At 34.8% G+C, this 20,233-nt stretch overlaps 1 protein-coding gene across 1 annotated transcript in view; it reads left to right on the forward strand.

Moving 5' to 3' along the window:
- The window catches only part of EYS (eyes shut homolog), a 704,955-nt gene that overhangs the window by 39,060 nt on the left and 645,662 nt on the right, over positions 1-20,233 (forward strand). Inside the window, exons 3-5 of the mRNA XM_054280634.1 lie at positions 4,439-4,632; positions 6,498-6,625; positions 12,181-12,295. Of these exons, the coding sequence (XP_054136609.1) occupies positions 4,439-4,632; positions 6,498-6,625; positions 12,181-12,295 (437 nt within the window). The remainder of the gene's footprint in view (positions 1-4,438; positions 4,633-6,497; positions 6,626-12,180; positions 12,296-20,233) is intronic.

The following is a 20,233-nucleotide window of genomic DNA, read 5'->3' on the forward strand; positions in this document are numbered from 1 at the left end:
TAGCTTTCATTTTGGTCCATTAGATAATCTTTACTCATTTGTTCCTGCTTTTAATTCTTCCACAATTTTTATTTTATTGAAGTAAAGCAAGCATGAATTCATTATATATAGTAAGACAAAAGTGAACTGGTCATCCTGATGATACTTTTAATTTCTTGGACATTTCTCTTTAATCAGGGTATTCAATCAAGCTGATAACTATTTTTTTTTCCCCTCTGAAGTTTCAGGAATCAACCATCTCCCATTAGAACATGGTTTCTACATTTATCTTCCTGAGATTTTGAATAAGCTTTGAGTAGCTGATCATTCATCAGCGAGTACTAATGGGACTTCAGTATTTTAAGCAAATGTCTCTTTTTGGGTCTCACTGAGGGAAAAATTACTTCTGTTGAAATTGTTGGCAACAGAAACGCACAGCATCTAGGGCACATGCTATGCCTACACCATGTTTTTATTGATATCAAAGTAAAATTGAAGGTTATGTATCAAATTTGTGCGGTTAAGACATTTTACCTTGCTTTTTTTTTTTTTTAAATTTTATTCCCAGGTCTTCAGAAGATGTACAAAAATTTCAAATATGCATATACTAGTTGGACTGATTTGTTGATCCTAGCTGTATTGTTTAAATATTGTCCTTTTTCTGGGGCTTGCATTAGACATCAGATTATAAAGATCTATTTTTCTCCTATTCCCTCTTTACTGTGCTTCTAACCACAACATTCAAGAAGTCAGTAAGTGTTAGCATGGATATGAATTTCAGTATTTATTTAAACATGTTGCAACAAGAGCCACTGATAATGACAAAACGTGTACATTTTAGTAAAAGAATTCAGAAATAATTTCTGATTTGCACGACTTTTGAAAGGGTTTGTATACATCTTGATTCAAAGTAGATAAACAGATTTGCAAGTTAAGAGGACATGCCATTCATCTTATATGACCAAAGCTTATTATATTACATATGTCTTCTTCTACACAGTTATCTTGTATGAAGCTAAAGAAGTATTTTTGAAACACATTGATGTGAAGACAGCAAATCTAGAATTCAATTATTTCATGGTAGTCAGATAAAGAGATCTCTGGTAAAAATGTGTGAGATTTTTCTCACATCATATCATTCTGCTTCTCTTTTCAGTCATTTGCTTTTCTTACACTCTGAATTAATGATCCCTTTACTGCTTAATATTTTCCCCATCCAAGAGCTGTAATCAAGTCACCTTTTAATCTTATTTAGCAAATAGATTGAGTGTGATATCAGGTTTGGGAATGATAGAATAAAAATCTCAAACCACTCATTCTCCAGAATTCCATTTATTGACTTGATTTGTCAAACTCATCAGGCATGGGTGTTCAGGTGAAAGAAAGTTGCTCTTGTTTTTCACATAAGACGCTGAACACAGGAAATTATAAAGTAGAGGAATGTTAAAGATATAATTATTTTCAATGAGTAAGGAAAAATTCTAGCTCAAGACTGAATTCTTTGTAAAAAACATTAGTAGATGTGACTTGTGTTTTAGACCATGTGTTAATATCTTCATTTAAATGAATATCCCTTCATCTGGTTAGATAATTGGTATGAATTTCTATTAAATGCACTGTTCTTTCCCAAATTGACAAAAAAAAATATTTGCTCCCTTTGCAAGAAATGCCAAGGAGAAAATAGTAATAAGCTAAATATCTTTTCCTCTTTTTTTTGCCATCCTTCAAACCTGCAGTTTTCCTTTATATATTTCTAATGGTGTGATTGACAGTGTTGCTCTATCCCCTCTCAGGCTTTTCTTTCTTCTTCTTCTAGCTACTTTAGTCTTCTCTTAAAAGAATGTTATCACTTTATTTTTTTTAACAGAATAATACTGTTTTCCTAGTTTTGCTACAGATGACCATGACATTACCAAAGGCATCTCTTTCATCTGGTTTTCTCCACTGGTGTTTATTGTTCTGTCCTGTTTTGTTCATTTAGTCTTTCTTTGTTTAATAATCCTATTGAGAGCCATTTTTTAACAAGATGCTAACAAATGCTTGGTCATGGTGGCACAAAAAACCATGGAGGAGTGAGTGGATTCAGGGGTAGAAACAATGGCAGGAAAACCTCATTATTCCATTCACCTAGTGAGATTTCACTTTCTGGCTTTCCTTTGGGTAGAGCAAATGGAGTCACTATTTTGCTCATTTTCCTTCTTCTGATTGTTACTGTGGGTGGGACAGGAGCACCCATTACTGTCAAGTGTGGCTAATAATGGAGAAAAAAAAAAAGGTGAGCCTTGACATATAACCTCATCTATGAGTACTGCTGGGGTACAATGGTGCGCTGAAGTAGAACAGGACAGCTAGACAGTAAATTGAATAATAAGAGAGATTTGACCAATCCCCCTCACTTCATGTTGCAGATATTCTCTTACATATGCACTAATACCAATTAATGACCCTTTTCTGAGCAATAGCCTCCTTAGCTTGCTCTATTAGCAAGCCCTAACATCTGGAATTTGCAATGTACTGTAATTTGGTTACTATGGTGATGAGAGATAGCAAAAAATTTTGAAAGATTCTTTGAGTGCCCTCAGATGCTAAAGGCAAGTGAATAATCTGTCATAAAAGATAGATCCAATTCATTTTGCCTTATTGGAATAACTATTTCTACTGAATGAATGAAAAAAAAGGGAAATGTTTTGACCCTGTCACATCAGCTGTTCTGGTATATAATGGAGACAGAGTGTGGTATTTCAATCCTCTGGTAAATGTTGCTCCACATACTTTCAGTTGCTTTAGATAGCTATTCTATTCATAATTCAGTTATTGGAGGTTCATATACTTATCTATTAGGTGGTTTGTAATTAATTATTTATGTTTATCCTGTAGTTTACTATTTGAGTAAAAGTATTTTGTTTACCATTTAGAAATTATACATCTAATATGTATTGATTCAATATTTTGCTAGTAATTTGAATAAAATTACTAACAAAATATTGAATCAATACATATTACTGCTTCACAAGGAATTTATTACAAAGCTGCTGAATTTTTTAGCAAATTGTTAAAAATTTCTTCTGATGTAATGTGTAAGTATGTATGAGGGACATGGTTTGAATCAGTGCACCAAAATAAAATGTATGTAAAAAGCATATTTGATACATAATTTTCCAGAAGTAAATGGAAATAAATTCTTAGATGCTATAATTCTGCTTTACCTTTCATGTCACAGGATTAAAAAGAGCTAATTGTCAAAAATACTTAGGCAGTTCATAAATGTTAAGGTATGCAGAAAGATCAAGTAAATCCTGCCTAGGGTTACAAGAATTTAGGAGAACATGGGAAGCTACTGGACATAACATGAGAAACTGCTGAGTTCAACAAGTAACAGGATAAGTCGCTCACAAATGTTGCACAGACCACCATGAGCAAGCACTGGATTTCACAGACATTTAAGGGAGAATTTTGTGAGAGACATGGAAATTTAAAATAATTAAAGAAGGTGAGTTGGGGAAATTTTATGGATTCTCTTCTTGCAAGGCCAACAGAGACTGAGTAACAATCTTTCTTTACTACTTCTGTGCTAACAGCTCTCATAGTGGGGAGTGATAGATATTTGAACTAGACTAGCCAGAAACTAGAATGACATCTAGATCTGGAACAACTCAAGCTCTGAGCCAGCAAGTCAGCAAGAGGTTCAAGATCTGGATAGGGAAATCAGATAAAATAAGATAAAATCTATGCTGATTCTTGAGGCATCTACTAATGAGGCTTTCTCTTTATAACATTTAGAAAATGAAGGGGTGTGTATGTTCATTGTTGAACTTCAATACTAACTAGTCAGATAAAGGAAAAAGGTTGAGCCATCATTGGTTCTTATGCTCATTTGTCTGCTGTTCATGTTTATCTAAGGAATAAGACACTGTTCATTATGATTCACAGGGCCTGCAGATTTGTAGTGTGTATATGTGTGTGATTGTGTGTTTCCTTACTGAAAGCACGTTCAGGTTCAGTACTGGCTGGATCTGTAAACAGGAATGAGAAGAACCCTCCTGGTCTGGGAATCCGCTGGATTCATTTTCCATTAATAATAAGTGCTGTGAGATGTTCAGTGACTATTCAGCATCTCACGGGACCATGGCTCCAGTCACATCCTTCCTTTGCTACAGATGGGATTAGTTGCTCCCAGCGATTCCTACCTTGTTAATTGACCAAAGCAAACAAAGCACTTAGGACTATGTTAAATTCTTTGCTTTTTAGATGGTGGATAGCTCGCAGATGTCCCAGGCAGTAATTGGAGCTTCACAGTGTAAAAAAGATTAGAGACACACAATAAAAGACTCTCAATCCCTCAACAACAACAGCAACAGCAACAAAGAGAAATAATATGGAAACACGACAGTAAAAAAGTAATGTCAAAGAGCATGCAAAGCATCACTCCAAAACTTTTTTTAATGTTTCTTTCTTTTAGGTCCATTTTGTGAGGAACCTGGTGATCCTTGTGCCTCTCAGCCATGCCTGAATGGAGGTATATGCCAGTATAACCAGTCTGGATATATTTGCAATTGCCCTTCTGGTTTTCTTGGTCACAACTGTGAAATTGACATCAATGAATGTTCTTCAAGGCCATGTCAGAACAGAGGTACATGTATCGATTTGCCAAATGTAAGTATAAGTGTTAGAGATCCTTATTTAAACAGAGAATCATAGAATTACAGCATTGCATCGTAGAATGATTTGGGCTGGAAGGAACATTTAAATATGATCTATTTCCAACATCTCTGCAGTGGGCAGAGACTTCTTACTCTAGATCAGGATGCTGGAAGTTGCATCCAATCTGACCTTGAGCACTTCAAGGGATGGGGCATTTACAACTTTCCTCCCATCTCACTAATTTAACAAAAATGATGATGTGTGGGACGATGTCAGAGGTCTCACAGAAGTCAAGGTAAATGGTATCAGTTGCTCTTCCCTTACCCATCAATGCAGTTACTAGATCATTGAAAGACACCATTAGTCAGACATGATTTATCCTTTGTGAAGACACATTGTCTGTTTTTAATCACCTTGCTGTCATCCAAATACTTTGACATGCCTTACAGGAGGATGCGTTCCGTGAAAGTGTCCGAACAATTCCAATGTGAATTTTCAAACTAGCTTTACATGCTTCATGAAGAAACATACAATTTTCTCAATGTGTCCTGTTTATAGTATTTTTATGGCAAAAACCCCCAAATTCCCCATTTCACATCAGTTGCATGGTGATCACTTAAGGAACTACCTATGTTTTGGTTTGGTTTTTTTTCCCCTCTCCCTAATAAAATCATCTGACACAAACATGAAGCATCATGTGACCTTTATTTTATTTTCTTGTTCTCGCTTTTCATAGAGCATAAATTTTTAAATTCCTTTTTTTCTTTCCCATTTCTTTTAATAAAATAGAATAAATTCATGCAAAACTCACGGAGTTTTAATGCTAAAGTCATACCTGGTAGTATGTCAAAATAAACTGTTGATGTCCTTTCACTGGCATGTCTATTGCAAATAGCAGGGATTGTACAGAATCAAAACAGAATCAAAAGAAGAGTTCAAAAGCTTAGTTATCATTTAGCAGTGATACATATTCATACAGAGAGAAAAAGAGACATCTGAATTACTGAATAAATGGATAGATTTCTAAGTTATGCAACCTGTCTAAATATTTTGTCTACTAGATATACTAGCAAAAACTATTTTGTGCAATAGGCAAACAGTTGTAGTAATTTGTTTCATATGTATGGAAATGTCTCAGTGGGAGTTGAAGTTTCCTGATTATACCTTTAAGACCAGTTCTAAAGAGGCACCTAAGCACTTTCAATTTCATTAGTGGAACAAACCCTTTACTTTTTCCTTTACTTTCAGACTTCAAAAGGCCTAAGAAGAGGATAGGAAAATAGGGTGGGACTGCCAGCCCTAAGAAATATTTTGTTTTGTAAAATAACTTACTTTTCTTGCTGTTCAAATTAGAGATTGCAGTAACTGACAGATATCTTTAACTGCTAAAGCAAAGCACAGACTTTGCTTTATATGGAAGGAGAAAATGTTTTAAAAACAATTTTTAAAAATAATTTTCTTTCCTCCTCTAGTTAGTGATGGTTTGGTTATTGATGTACTTTGTGTACTGCTTGTGTTTAATTGATACAAACATTATATTGAAAAAAAAAAGAGAAATGAGGAAAAAAACCCAAATTAATTATAAAACTCCTTCTTGATTCAGTTTTGAGAAACTGTAATTTTAAAGCTGGTATATTTCCATCTAGCAAACTCAAGTATGGTATAATCTGTTCTGGAAGCCCTGTTCTTCTTGTCCTAAATAAATTTTGTAATCTATCTGAGACAAGAACTCTTGTGTCTTTGTAGACTGCTTTGTACAATGAAAAGTTGTCTTAGTTGGGGTCTCTCTAGTAATGCATGTAAACATCATAAACAGTAAATTTTGTACTGCCTTTTGTACAACAAATTATGATTTTTAATTTCCCTTTCTTCTATAGGATGTGGCATGTATCTGTATGCCAATATTTACTGGCAAGTTCTGTGAGAGAATACTGAATCCATGTGAATTATTGCCCTGCCTAAATAATGCGACTTGCATAGCTCAACAGCAAAACTATAACTGCCGGTAAGATTGGAAATTAATTTATTTCAGTACTTTGTTGGTTCACTTGGTGATATCACACAGATTGCAGAAAAAAAAGACATCATCATTCATATAGAGGACACTTATGTTTTAAATATGTATATATATATATATATATATATAAATATATATAAATATATAAATATTTATATAAATATTAATATATATTTAAATATATATATATAGTGCTTTATTCTGTTAGGCTTCTTGTAAATTCTGGGAGTGATACAAAAAGATTTAAAACATTTAAGGGCTATAGTTTTTTTCATTATTAATACTATTAAAAAAATATATAAATTTTAAAATGCTGATGACAATTGAGGCAGTCGTACTATATTACAGCGCCTGAGTGGGTCACTGCTGGTGAGAGAGAGACAGGAATCTTGTTTCTTGATCAGAAGGCTGGATTTATTGATATATGAAATATAATACATTATTACTATACTAAATAGAATAAAGAGAGAAGTTTGCAGATGCTAACTAGCTAAGAATAGAAAACAAAGAATCCCAAACAAAGTTGTGTCCAGGGACTCAGTCCCCTGGCTTGCACTGGTGATTGGCCCTTAATTATAAACATACAAACATGAGCCAATCAAGGTGTCCCTGATACATTCCACAGCAGCTGATAACAATTGTTTACATTCTCTTTCTGGGGCCCTCAGCTTCCCAGAAAATGCAGAAATCTGAAAGAAAGGATTTCTGTGGAAAAATGTCTGCGACAGTACTACATGTGTCACTCCCTTTCAGGGTACATGAAGTTTATGTTGTTTCTGAAAAGATAAGGGAACCTACTTAATTTATAGTTCACAGACATGCATTAGTAGACTTTAAATTGGTCCTTCAAGCAGCATATGAAAAACTGTTTAATTCAGAAAGATCATGCTAAAAATTATCCATTTGAAAATACCAGAAGTGACCCAATGTATAATTTAATTTCATTTTAAAATGGATTTTTTGGAAGTTTTTTCTATGTCAGAAGGAGTACAGTTTATCCTGTTCCCCTTTGTTTGGCTTTTCTCTTGCTGCCGGAGTAAATTCTGATAAGCCTTACTGAAGTAAACATTTTTCAAATGTTAGGATATTCATAAAAGCAGAAAATTGAAAGCTGTGATATAAAAAAGCCTGACAACATATTATGAATGAACTTGGAAGCTTCAAAAAAATATAAAAGTATAGAACACAGAGTTACAGCGCATCAGCAGAGTTTCAATTTAGAGGACTTAAAATATAAATATAAGTAGAACTGTTTACAATTTTCCCAAAAAAGCAAATCCAAACAATTTCATTCTTATTCACTCCTAAATACAGATATACATACAAACACACATATGCAAGCTCATATACAGTTAGATCTTCCCATATAGATATGTAATGCACTGAACAACAGTGATCATTAATTTTCCAATTCTTTAAACTGGGCCATAAGCTAATAATTTATTATTATATAGCTAGTCTTCCCACAATACATGTATATTAGCATGAAATGTGTTGACGTTTACATTTAAAAATATGCATAACATGAAAAATTAATCTATATTACCTTTATTAACAGAAACCAAACCAAAAAAGAAGTCATAAAATATTATCCTGGCCCTGTTATTCATATTGAATACTTTATAATTCCACAAAGTATTTGTAGAAATGATGTGTACCAAGAACTTCATTGTACCATAGGAATTATTTAATAAAAATGTCTATGGGAAAGCGTTGTGGTTGAACTATGTTTCCTTTGATAATATTACGTGAGAATAAGCATGGAAGTCATTATTTAGATCAATATAACAGAACTTAAAAATGGGCAATTAAAAACCACTTTACATTGGGGTGGGTTATAAGCTCATTAACACCAAGAGTGTTCTAAAAGGGGAACAGACAACCTAGAAAACAACACTGTAATAGTGTTCAATCCACATAGTCAACCCGAGCAATCAATTTTCCCACCAGACATTCTTGATGAAGGCGGAGAGCTCCAGAAAGTGACTCATTTCTTCCACAGAGAAATATCCAGAACAGGTGACTTGACACGTCTTACACAAGTTTGCAGTTTTCTTTGTCCAAAGGTAGAGGGCTACAATACAATAACAGAGTATTAGAACACAATAAATATACAATGCTGTCAGAGGCTCATAGAGCAGCCAAGATACCAGAAGTATCTTCTGGTCCAACCTTTCATGGCAAAGTGAATTTAGATGAGATTCCCTAGTACCCTGTCCAATTGCTTGTTGAAAATCTCCAGTGTTCTGCCTTAGTTTTGCTATTCAGTCCCCAAAGGCTTCAATTATTGATTACAATAATTTTTATGATTATTTTTAATAAATAAAAATATTGTTCTCTTTTTTTTTTGGTGAAATTAAAATTAGTTTTCCACCACTTAGCCTGAAATAGTTAATAGAAGTATTTATTTATGCCTCTGTACTTGAAAGGAGGCATTTAGGTGAGAGAAAGCATTTTTAAGTAGTATGAATTGCATATTTTATACAAGGAGACCACATTCAGTACTTTTGTTTGTGAGAGCTACAGTCTTGCCAGTGTGCTGAAATGCAAAGGTGTTGACAGACAGAGAAGTCCAGCAGTCAGCAGGCTTCACTGTTTTAAGAATTCAAAATTTTCTTTTTGAAATCATAGTCTGCATTAGCTACTTGACTAACAGAGTAGACAGTGGTTGGACAGTTTCAGTTTTCTAAACTCACAGGCTTGGACAATTTCTGCCTGTGATTCATGTTTTAATTCACTTCACCCAAAGGAAATCTAGCATTAATTACATTGCTTTAATTTGAGGGATTTGTAGCTGCTCATCAACATTTTAAGAGAAGATTTGATTCATTCTTGGTAATCATTGTCAAATACTGCATGTTATATCTCTGTCTAGTCACTCCACAATAAACTGCATGTGTTTCATACTACATTTGGTGTAATACTGCAATACTGTAATGTCATACTGCAACATGATCCACTTCTATAGCTTTTTAACATCATAAATAAATGTAATGGTGTTTAAGTCAGATGCACATACAAGTTAAAATAATAGCTGAATTGAACTTTTTACTTCATTACTTTCTATTTTGCTTCCACCTATGCTATGATGTTCGCCTTACGCCCAAACTACGTTCTTATATCCTACACAATCCCTGCTTCTCACTATATACTTCCTTCTTTGGAAAAGCAGTAGTTTTCCATTCTAAACATATAACAAAACAGGAACAATTTAATTTTCCCCACTTCAGTTATGATGTATGGCTATCTTGTATTCTAATTCCATCCTTTCAGTCTTGATATCACACACAACTTTGTGCTAAGAATCTAATAGTCACATTTTTTCCTAAATGTCAAAATTTAAGGTGAATTCAAATAGGCAGTGAACGAGCAAATCCATCAAAATAAACTATGATTGTTTGCTTTCTATCTTCTTCTATTATTCATGTACTTTATGATAGATGTGAAAGGGTGTTCTGAGAAAATGTTCTGTTGGTGCTGTCTGTGGAACTTTACTATCAACTTTTTTTCCTGTTAGCTTACATTTCCCTTTCCTTACATTAGTATGTTTATTGCAAAACAACCAAAAAACCCCAAAACCAGAAAAAATGAGCAAATATAAAAATTAGAAGAAGCCACTTCTAGAATTGTCTTTCTAGATTATCAAGTTAATGAAATAGTCATAGATTAAAGCAAAAAATCTAGGAACTCTTTTACTTCTGGTCATCAGTAAAAAAATTCAGTAAAAAAAACATTGTAATTGAGTTGCTCTGACTTGGTTTTAGATTTAAAAATTATAACAATATAAAAAATATTTTTATTATTATTTACATCCCTTTCATATGTAAACTTTAATAATGAAAAACTCCTTTTAACTACAATACATGAACTAGAACTTTTTTAAGAATACAGTTTGCAAGAATTTTGACGTGGAGTACTTGAAATGGCAGAAATATGATCACATGTAGCACCTTTTTTTTAAGAGGAGCATGAGGATTATGTGGTTCATTGCAACTTTCTTAGAGTGTTCTTATGTGGTTGTGTCTATACCAGCCCCAAAGTATACATCCATTTACAGAAGGTTTTTCCATATTCATTTACCTCTGTCCACATGGTCCTGTGCATGAATTGTGGTTGGTTTCCAGGGATTTCTGATTAAATCCAACCAGTTTAAAGCTTCACTAAGGTTAATAAATTACTTAAGCCTCTGGACATGCTAAATGTGTCTGTGCATTCCTCACACTCAGAGCCACAGATAGACGTCTTGAACTGATTTAGGCAGTCTGGTTAACCCAGTTGATTTCTATTGAATACTGCTGCCCAAGAAGTTGCTGTGGAAAATATATCCCTAACTTTAGTGTACTGTGTAACTGCGAGAAGCTCCATGAATTTTGAAACCAGGGATTGGATAAGTTTTTTCTAAATGAGAAAACACAAGCAACACATCTGGATGTCATATTTATTAGGAGCAAGAACATAGGAAAACCAGAAGCAATTCTGTATAATCTTCATAATTTCCAACTTCTGGACTGAACAATTTGAAAAAAACCTGCTTCTTTAGAAAGAGTTAAAGAAATTCCCATCTATTACTTTTGGATTCTTTCACAAACACAAATTTTCAGCTAACTGGCCATTTCCTTTTTCTTCTCAAGTCTTTTCTTTCCCTGGTACCAGAAATGGCCTTTAGAAAGGGGAGCATGCTGTGTCTGTAAGAAGATAGTGAGAGTGTTTACAAGGATTATCTATCAAGATATAAGTATTCAAATATTTTCTACATTGTTCCATTATTGATTTTAAATAAGACTTCTTTACTATCCATTTGAATCTCCTCTCTTTTATTTGTGTATTAGAGATTTTTTTTTAACATGGGAGGGCTACATCAGGAAAGGATTTTCTCCCACTAATAGTAATAGTTGACATGAAGCAGAATAAATTTCTGCAGTTCTTTTTACATACATGACTTATCCATCCCTCCACTGGCATCACGTGGAACTAACAGTCACAAAAATTGAATGCTATTTTTTTCTTTAAAGAAAATACTGAACTACAATTAAGCAAACCTGTCAACAACTATGCATTGTTGTCTCTAGATTGTTATTTACATAATTAAGCATGTCATTATTTACTATTTATACTATTCTTTATCCATTAGCAATGACTGGTGTTTATACTTCACTTATCATATTTTTTTTTTATATTAAAACATCTCCCTGATGCTTAAATTGACCTATTTTCTCTAATAGTTTTCCAAAATCTTGTTACCTTGTCAACAACTGTTTATTAAATATTACCTCATTATAGATTTTTTTTTCCTGGAAGATTATATGAAATGTTTGTTTGAAAATATTTTAATCAATTAAGGAAATTATTTATGAAAAAGCAAAATTATTCAGAATCATCCAAGGGATTTTTAATTTCTTGAAAACATATTCTGTTTATTTTAAATAACATAAGAGATTTGTTTTGTTACTGCAAGAACATAATTTAATAGAATTATGGAACATAATTAAATACAATTAACTTTTAAAATGCAAGTTCTCTAAAATACACTGGTGTATTTGCAGCTGCATGCCAGGATTCACTGGGAAGAACTGTGAGGAAGTAATTGACTACTGCAGGCTGCTCAGCGTCAACTGTCTGAATGAAGGATTGTGTCTTAATGTAATTGGAGGATTCACTGTAAGTAATTTAATACATGTTAAACTAATACAGTGTTCCAAAGTATAAAAGCTTCAGACAAGCAAACTTGAAATGCATTCATTGCTCTAAGAGACAAGAGGGACACAATATTATAGGTTTTATTTACTTTAATCGATAACACAAGGGCAATTCTCTTGGGTAATATGGATTTTTTTATTACTTCTTTACTGAGATCATGTTTAGTACTATATCAAGTAAGATAACTGAAGGGTACTTTTATAATAAAAAGAATATATAACTAATTGTGGTCCAGTGTCATTTCCCGCATACTCACAGCTGTGCTGCAGCCTTTAAAAATACATTGCTTGAATTAAGAGCATCTGTTGCCATTATTTTAACCAGAATCAAATTACTTATCTACACTTGAACATGTTTAAAATGCATACAAGTTTAAAACTTTGATGATGAAACTGTAGTGTGATGACATTCATTCCAACTGAGAGTTTGGGAAAAAAAATACTAGATCAATTTGTTTTAACTCTCTAAATTGCCCCTGGAAATGTTAAGCAAGGTGCAGAATCTGGCCCTTGTCCTTGCTAAACGCTGGTTGGTGACTTCCTGGCCCTCTCAATTGTCAAGGTCTCTCTGTAGGGCCTCTCTGTCCTTGAGGGAGTTTAAAGCTCCTCCCAGTTTAGTGTCACCAGCACACTTATATTGTATTCCTTCATGCTCTTTGTCCAAGTCGTTTATAAAGATGCTGAAGAGCACAGGACTGGGGATGGAGCCCTGTGGAACCCCATTAGTGACAGGTCACCAGACTGGTGTCACACCACTCATTATAACCCTTTGTGCCTGACTCTGAGCCAGTTGCCCACCCACTATGTAACCTGGTTCTTAGTATTTTGTCCAGGAGCGTCCTGTGAGAGGCAGCATTGAAAGCATTGCTGAAAAGATTGCATTCACTCAGTTTCCTAGATAAACTACGTGGATTTCCTTTGACAGAAGGAAATAAGGTTTGACAGGCAGGAAGCTGGTGCTGGCTGTTACCTATGACTGCGACACTCCAGGTGCTTTCGGATACTTCTCAGAATAATATTTTCCATGGTTTTACAAGCACTGAAGATAGTCTGGCAGGCCTGTAGTTTCTGGGGTGTCTTTCTCCTGTGTATGCAGATAACCACAGAAAATGGTAGAGTAGTTAATAATACACCAATATAAGTATTTCCAGGTGGACTGCACTACTTTAGGAAATCGTGCTCTATGAGAGGCAAATTCAATGCTATATGCATAGAAAAAAGAATATGAATTATACTGAGTGTTCCTGATAGTCAGTGACAAAGAAGGCAACTTTTAGCTCAAAGTGAATTTTAAAATGTGACACCACACAGTTGATGAAGACAGGACAATGCCTGTAGTCAAAAATAAGCACTTGTATGTACATATGCATTTTTCAGTAGCCACACTTTGACTGTCAGTGAAAGGTCATCATAGGCAGCTATATCATCTAAACTGTTTTAAAAGTTCGTAAATGAGGAAACCTCTAATAAAAATGAAGTTTATGAAATAAAATAAAGAAATAATTTAAAATTATATTCTCAAAAGTACATACAGATTTTCAGTCTGAAAACAGTTTGTGGTCTATCAGTTTTTCTCAGAGGAAAAAGAAAAGGAACAATTGTATTTAAAATATTCAGCTGTTCCTAGCAAAAAATTTTGAAGAAAAAAATAGCAAAAAATGGATAAAATTATTGTGCATGGTTCTGAGCAGCTGCTTCTTCTATGTGCTATTGATTATAGCAGGAGCATTTTCAAAAGCCTTTTAGGTAATATGGTCCAATGCCATGTTTCAGCAGTTTCCCATCAGATCAGTGCCAGGTCACATCCGTCCTGTCCTTGTGAATAACTTCACCTGACATTAAATTTCATGAGGATCTACTACTGTGGGATCCAAACCCCATAATTCCCATAGAGATGTGAAGGCCTTATTGTGGATTGCTTCTAGTAGTCAATGCAGCACACACATTTCACTGATATTAAAAGGTTAGGAAAAGGGTTGTATTTCCCAAAGTTGCCATGAATAGTGAAAACATGAATCCCCCATTTTATTTGGGCTCTGAAGAAGATCAAAGATATGATATTCACCTTGTTGGCTTCTAAAGCACAAAAAGACAACACTGCAGCTTTGACTCAGTTTGAGAAATATGGTTATCATTTGGACATATAATTTTAACAGGCGACAAACACAATTCTTGAACATGAACAGATCTTCCTCTCTCAAGAAGTACTGATATTAAAAAATTCTACTACATACTATTGATTTAGCAATTATTGCAAGAAGTCTGCTATTGAATTTCTCCTGATTTGCAGCTGCTTCTAAGAACTGCTTCTAAGAATAAATATAGTAATTGTAAAAGTTCTAAAGAAAATATATTATAGCATTTTTTTTATATCCATACCATAGGAAATTTTTTAATTAATGTACTGGTTTGTCAATTTTATAATAAATAACTCCACCTACTTAGAAGACAGAGGGCAGTGTTTTAAGAAAAGGAATAAATTAAAACAGTTTGAGCATTAATCACACTTATACAATTACTGATGTGTGAACCAATTTCAGAGTTCAGCAGATTTTTATTCAATAAAGTTACTTAACTACATTATTTTGACAATACCATAACCTGCTTCCTAAAAATATTTTTAAACATCTGCCCACAGATACACTTTTCAATAGATTTTTCTGTTCTCATCACAGATTTTCTTTTCCTTAAACAGATTTCATAAGTTAGAAGTCAGTGTTCTTGTTTTGCAGCTGATAGTATTTTCTCATTGCTTTTAATCTGATTGTCTTAAACAATTTATGGCTGTAGGTATCTGTTTTCCTTATCTTTACCTGAAGACAGGGAAAATAAGACTAATGCCCAAAAGGGAAGTGGTAGGGAAAAAAGAGCTGTTGTTTGTTTCATGTTAATCATACTGCTGCCAGATGCTGACCACCTCAGGGTATGGAATGGCTTGAGTAGGGCTCACCCAGTGATTTAGAATGGCTCCAATAGAGCCTCTGGCACACAACTGGGCAGTGAAAGCTGATAAAGAGAGTACACAAACAAGAAATCACCTGTGGATGCAAAGCTTTCCTCTAGGTCCCAAGGGTGGACTGAGTACCTCACTATCTATTTATCCACAGCAAGTAGTTTAGATCATGGCAACAAGTATTATCTCTCCTTAAGATCCCCTGTTTCCTCCTGAATCATTAGTGTTAAACTGAAAAAAAACTCAAAAACAACCAAACAAAGTAAACATACTGAAAAAATATATTAAATTAATCCAGTGCAAATTCTGAGGATAATGGAATTCTAGTATACTGGAGTTTACAAGCCTGGAACGGAGCGCAGTTTTGAAAACATGGTAATGGGAAAGTTGAGATATGAAAATTGTCAAGTCTTTGGCATACTAGCTGTCCTTACTTTCCAGGGAGAAACCATTGAATTGCATAAAAATGACAGAATCTACAGGTCAGTGATGATTACCCACAGAAGTGCATTTCATGCACAAGAAAGTGCCACTCTACATGGGTTGCTACACACTCTCCCATTCGTGATCTGCCATACACTTCCTGTGGAAGGGCAGGCAAATTAAAAATGCTTTCCACTTCTTATAGAGTGCAAAAATGCTTATTCATTACTTTTTTTTTTTTTTTTTGCCTAACAGCTCCTTACTATGCTCTTAGCAAGTATCTTTCAACTTATATGGTCTGCATAGTGTATCCAAGTCTATTTTGTCAATATGCCTTTCTCCCATCATCCTGGCAAACCACTGATTCTTGTAAGGCTGTGTGCTTACAGCCAGCAAAGAAATTGAGTTATGTAGACACAAAAACTGAAGCTGAAAGATGAAGAGGAAGCAATGTCATTGTAAGGTCTGTTTCCATTTGCCAGCACTACACTTGAGACAAGGTCTAAACAAATTATACATATTGCCTGAACAGCAGAGCTGTGCTGGCAAACAAATGCACACAGCTTTAAAGAAAGAGAAAACAATCTCTGTTATCATTCTGGGTTTCACCATTGGCTGTTCAAAGAAAATGTTTGAAATTTCTCTGAGAAGCTGTACTGACACTTGCACTTCCACAAAATGTGGAATTTTGTGTTGGAAAAATTGCCAGTGTGTGCCCTGGTACCTTCAGAAAGAGCAACAGGAAATGCTGTTGATTTCTAAAGAGTGTTCCTACAGTGCAGTGGAAGCAGCTTGTGCTTTTAAGGGAGAGTGAAGCTAAGCAAAAAAGGAATAATGGTTTTAACTCCTACAAGTAATTTACCTGGAGAACCCTGATGAATGATAACAGATGCATTCCTGTCAATTCCCTTCAGAAAATTTTTCCCCAGTCACTAGAATTTTGCTTTCTTATGTGGATGTACATTTAATAATGTTTATCTAATAGTACAATTCACCATAAGAGGATACAAAAAATAATATAATAGAAAAGATTGGTATCTAAAATCTTACCCTGCAGATGGCTCTGTGGATGTCCATGTTAGACTCTTTTGATCTTTTTCTCACATCCATATAATGGAGCTGTAACTTTTATATTTGGAGCTTTATGTTTAATTTGAGATATTTCAACAACAAACTGTGCACCAAGAGGATATATTGTTGACAAAGTAAAATTATGAATATACATTAATAGGCAGTACCACCATAGGTCACACTGTTGTAATTGAAGATAAAAACCCCAGCAAATATGTTTTGCCCAAGGACTGCCATGTTCTGTAGCAAAGCAGGAGACTGTATTCTAACACAGAAAACAGTCTTTGCTGAAGCTAACATGTTCCTTCTGAGGCAATGTGGGAAGGAGTATAGAGGAGGGAACATCTCTTTCTCCTGTGATTTTTTTCCCCATATCAAGCTGATGTGTGGCCCTCATTCAGCAGAACTTGTACAGAAATTGCAATCAGGCAGACAGGGGTCCAGGTTTCATCCCTTCCAGATGAGGTTTTTCTTTGTGTGTGCAGAATCAGGCCCATCAGCCAGCTGTCAGGCTGGGGATCAAATTGCTTCTTTGCAGAAGAACAGTGCCAAGCCCCACAGACTTACCTGAAAAACCTTTGTGGAAAGGCTGCTGCTCAGGTCTTCTTGGTAAGCTCTTCCCTGAGAAGCCAATCTCAGTCCTAATGCTTTTTGATAATGCTTTATCCCTAGAGTTCCAACTGAATTTATAGCACAGAAACAAAACACCTCTATGCAGAATTGGTAATAATCAGCAAAATTGGGCTATGTCATACTGCTTAGACCTTGCAGCCCTAAAGCCTCTGTAGGCACAGGTTTGTGGTAGTTGGGAGTGGGGCTGTGGCTGAGCCTCACCCCCAGTGGGCACAGCTGTGAGCAGCAGGTGAGCAGCACTGACAGCAATGAGCCAGGGAGTGCCCAGGGGCACTGACCAACACCAAAGGGAACTGAGGGCACTCAGGTGCAGTGCAGCAACATGAGGGGTGTAAAAGGTTGGGCTAAAGAACAAAAGGAGCAGCTACTTGCAGCCTTCTGATGTGATATGGTGTTGCTCTGGATGGGTGGATGCCTGTGGTGGTGTGCTGTGGTGTGCTGTGGTGTGCTGTGGTGTGCTGTGGTGTGGTGTGGTGTGGTGTTACTCTGTATGGGCAAACGCTTAAAACCTTCTGGAATTGTGCTATTCTGTGTATCATGGCTGCCTTGACTGTGGCATAAGTGGCGACAGGCCTCTGGCTTATTCTTAGAGAAGCTATTTGTATTTATTGCATGAGAGGAGAAATAATTTCTAGATCACATATCCAGAACTAAAAGGCAGTAAGGTAAGAGAAAACATTATGTTATTTAAAAAAATTCAGTTCTTTAAGAAAAATGTACTAGGGCTTTTTAAAGCCCTCTGCATTGCATCTATCAACGTTTGTTTTTTGAGTGTAAAAAAAGCCATAAAGAAACAAACATTTAATGTATTTGGCATTTTATATATTAAAACAGTTGGTTAGTGTGATAAAATTATTATGAATATTTATAAAAGATCTGCAACCACTGCTAGAAGCAATGAAAATTGGCACTGCGAAGTCTCAGATGGGATTTTTATACTTATGTTCAACATATCAAATAGGTTATTGTCATCTTCCTTTTAAGAAAAATCTACAGTCTCTCCTACTGTTTCTCCTCATGGACCATATGAGAACATTATAGTTTCATCTCTGTGAATCCACTTTGCCACCATCATTAATTCTATTGATGCCTCTCCTGTGTTTGTCCTTCCAGCTGAGTGTTCTAAACAGCAGTAGTTCAAAGTCAGATACTTCCATTAGGGGCTAGTTTTACACAAGTTAATTAGTCAATTTTCTTTCACACAGTAGCAGTAATTCTACAGAAGAGTTCGCATAAATTTTAAAATGTTCTAAACAGTTTTTTCCTTCTTTAATGTTTAATTTGGACTTTATCAAAATTAATTTTCCTGCTTTTCTTATTCTACTGAAATAAACACCATCAAAGCACCCCAGGTACATTTCATGTGTGCTGCTAATTATCTCTGAGCAGTATGGAAGTTCATATAATAAATGAAATGTCCTTTTAAAGAGAAAATTTAAATGGAAAATATTTAATTAAAACTGTGATCATCTAATCATTTCATATATCTTTGTACAATGGATCTGAATTTATATAGTAGAAGAGCATATAATTAAATATAAATGGACAGCAAAATACACTAGATATAACCAACAGAAATGTTCTGGTTTATTTTTAAATGCAACCTCTGAGAAGTTAAAATCAAGCCTGTGCTCAAGTTCAAACCATTTTTCAAAGGCACAGAAATTCCCCAAATTTCTTCTTCACTGACTTCCCTATCTAATAAGGAGCTGGCCCCTTGAGATAGGGAAAATGTCTGTAGAAAGAGTCCATAAAATTTCACTCAGCCAACTCAGCACTATACATTTCTGAAGCACATAACTTATAATCATTTTTGCCTGTTTATTAATGCCAGTAAGATCAGACACATGTTCTCCATGTGCTGTATAAACTTTGTGGTGTCTTTGGCAGTTGTTTCTAACATTGTACAGTAAGTTTCTAGTTTGAGATTCTTAATGTTTATTTTTCATTCTTCAGTATTTGCCCTTTTGTTGTCTACTACCAAAACCTCAAAAATTCACGTTCCTAATTTGCCTTTTAAGTTATAATTACATACTAATAAAATTTCATTTTTTTAAATGAAATCATATGTAAAGAGAGATGGCACTTGCTCAAACTACACAAAGGATAGATAACTTCATCTTCCCACCTTCCCTATAAGATGTACATGGATAGAATTCTAGTTTCTGTTTTACCCATATATTCACTTGAGAAATGAAAGAAGATATTTTTATTAAAATTATTTAATTCAAGTTGTGACATATTTCTGTGGAGACTCCTAGAATCTCCACTTAGAATCAGGGTTTCATATGAAGGAGCATGTCATATCAGTAATCATAGTATCATAGAATAGTTTGAGTTTGAGTTTGAACTGACCTTCAAAGTTCAATTAGTCCAAATCTCCAACAATAAACAAGGACATCTTTCACTACATCAGATTATTCCGAGTCCCATTCAACCTGACCTTCAATATTTCCAGAGACAAGGCATCTACCACATCTCAGGCTGACTTGCTCCAGCTCATTCCTCTGATTTAAACTGAATATACCCTCTTTTACTTTATAAACATTATCCCTTCTATTTCTATATAACCTGCTAAAAAGTTTGTCCCCATCCTTCTTATAAGCCCCTGTTGTGTGGAAAGGGGAGATTTCCTCGACCCTTAATGTGGGGACATTACTTAGCCCTCAGTGTTTAATTAGTCTGTCAGCACCCCAGGAAAGCCAAGACTCTTGTGTCCAGCCTGTCTGTTGGTGTCCCATTATGGGAATCCTTCCCTGAGCAGTCCTGCTAGATCAGAGAATGGCTTGACTGACTCATTCAGGGGCACAGAGCATCACG

Source organism: Melozone crissalis, unplaced genomic scaffold (genome assembly GCF_028551555.1).
Source record: "Melozone crissalis strain CALT ecotype California unplaced genomic scaffold, PUWL_Pcris_2 ptg000027l_1, whole genome shotgun sequence".
NCBI lineage: Eukaryota > Metazoa > Chordata > Aves > Passeriformes > Passerellidae > Melozone > Melozone crissalis.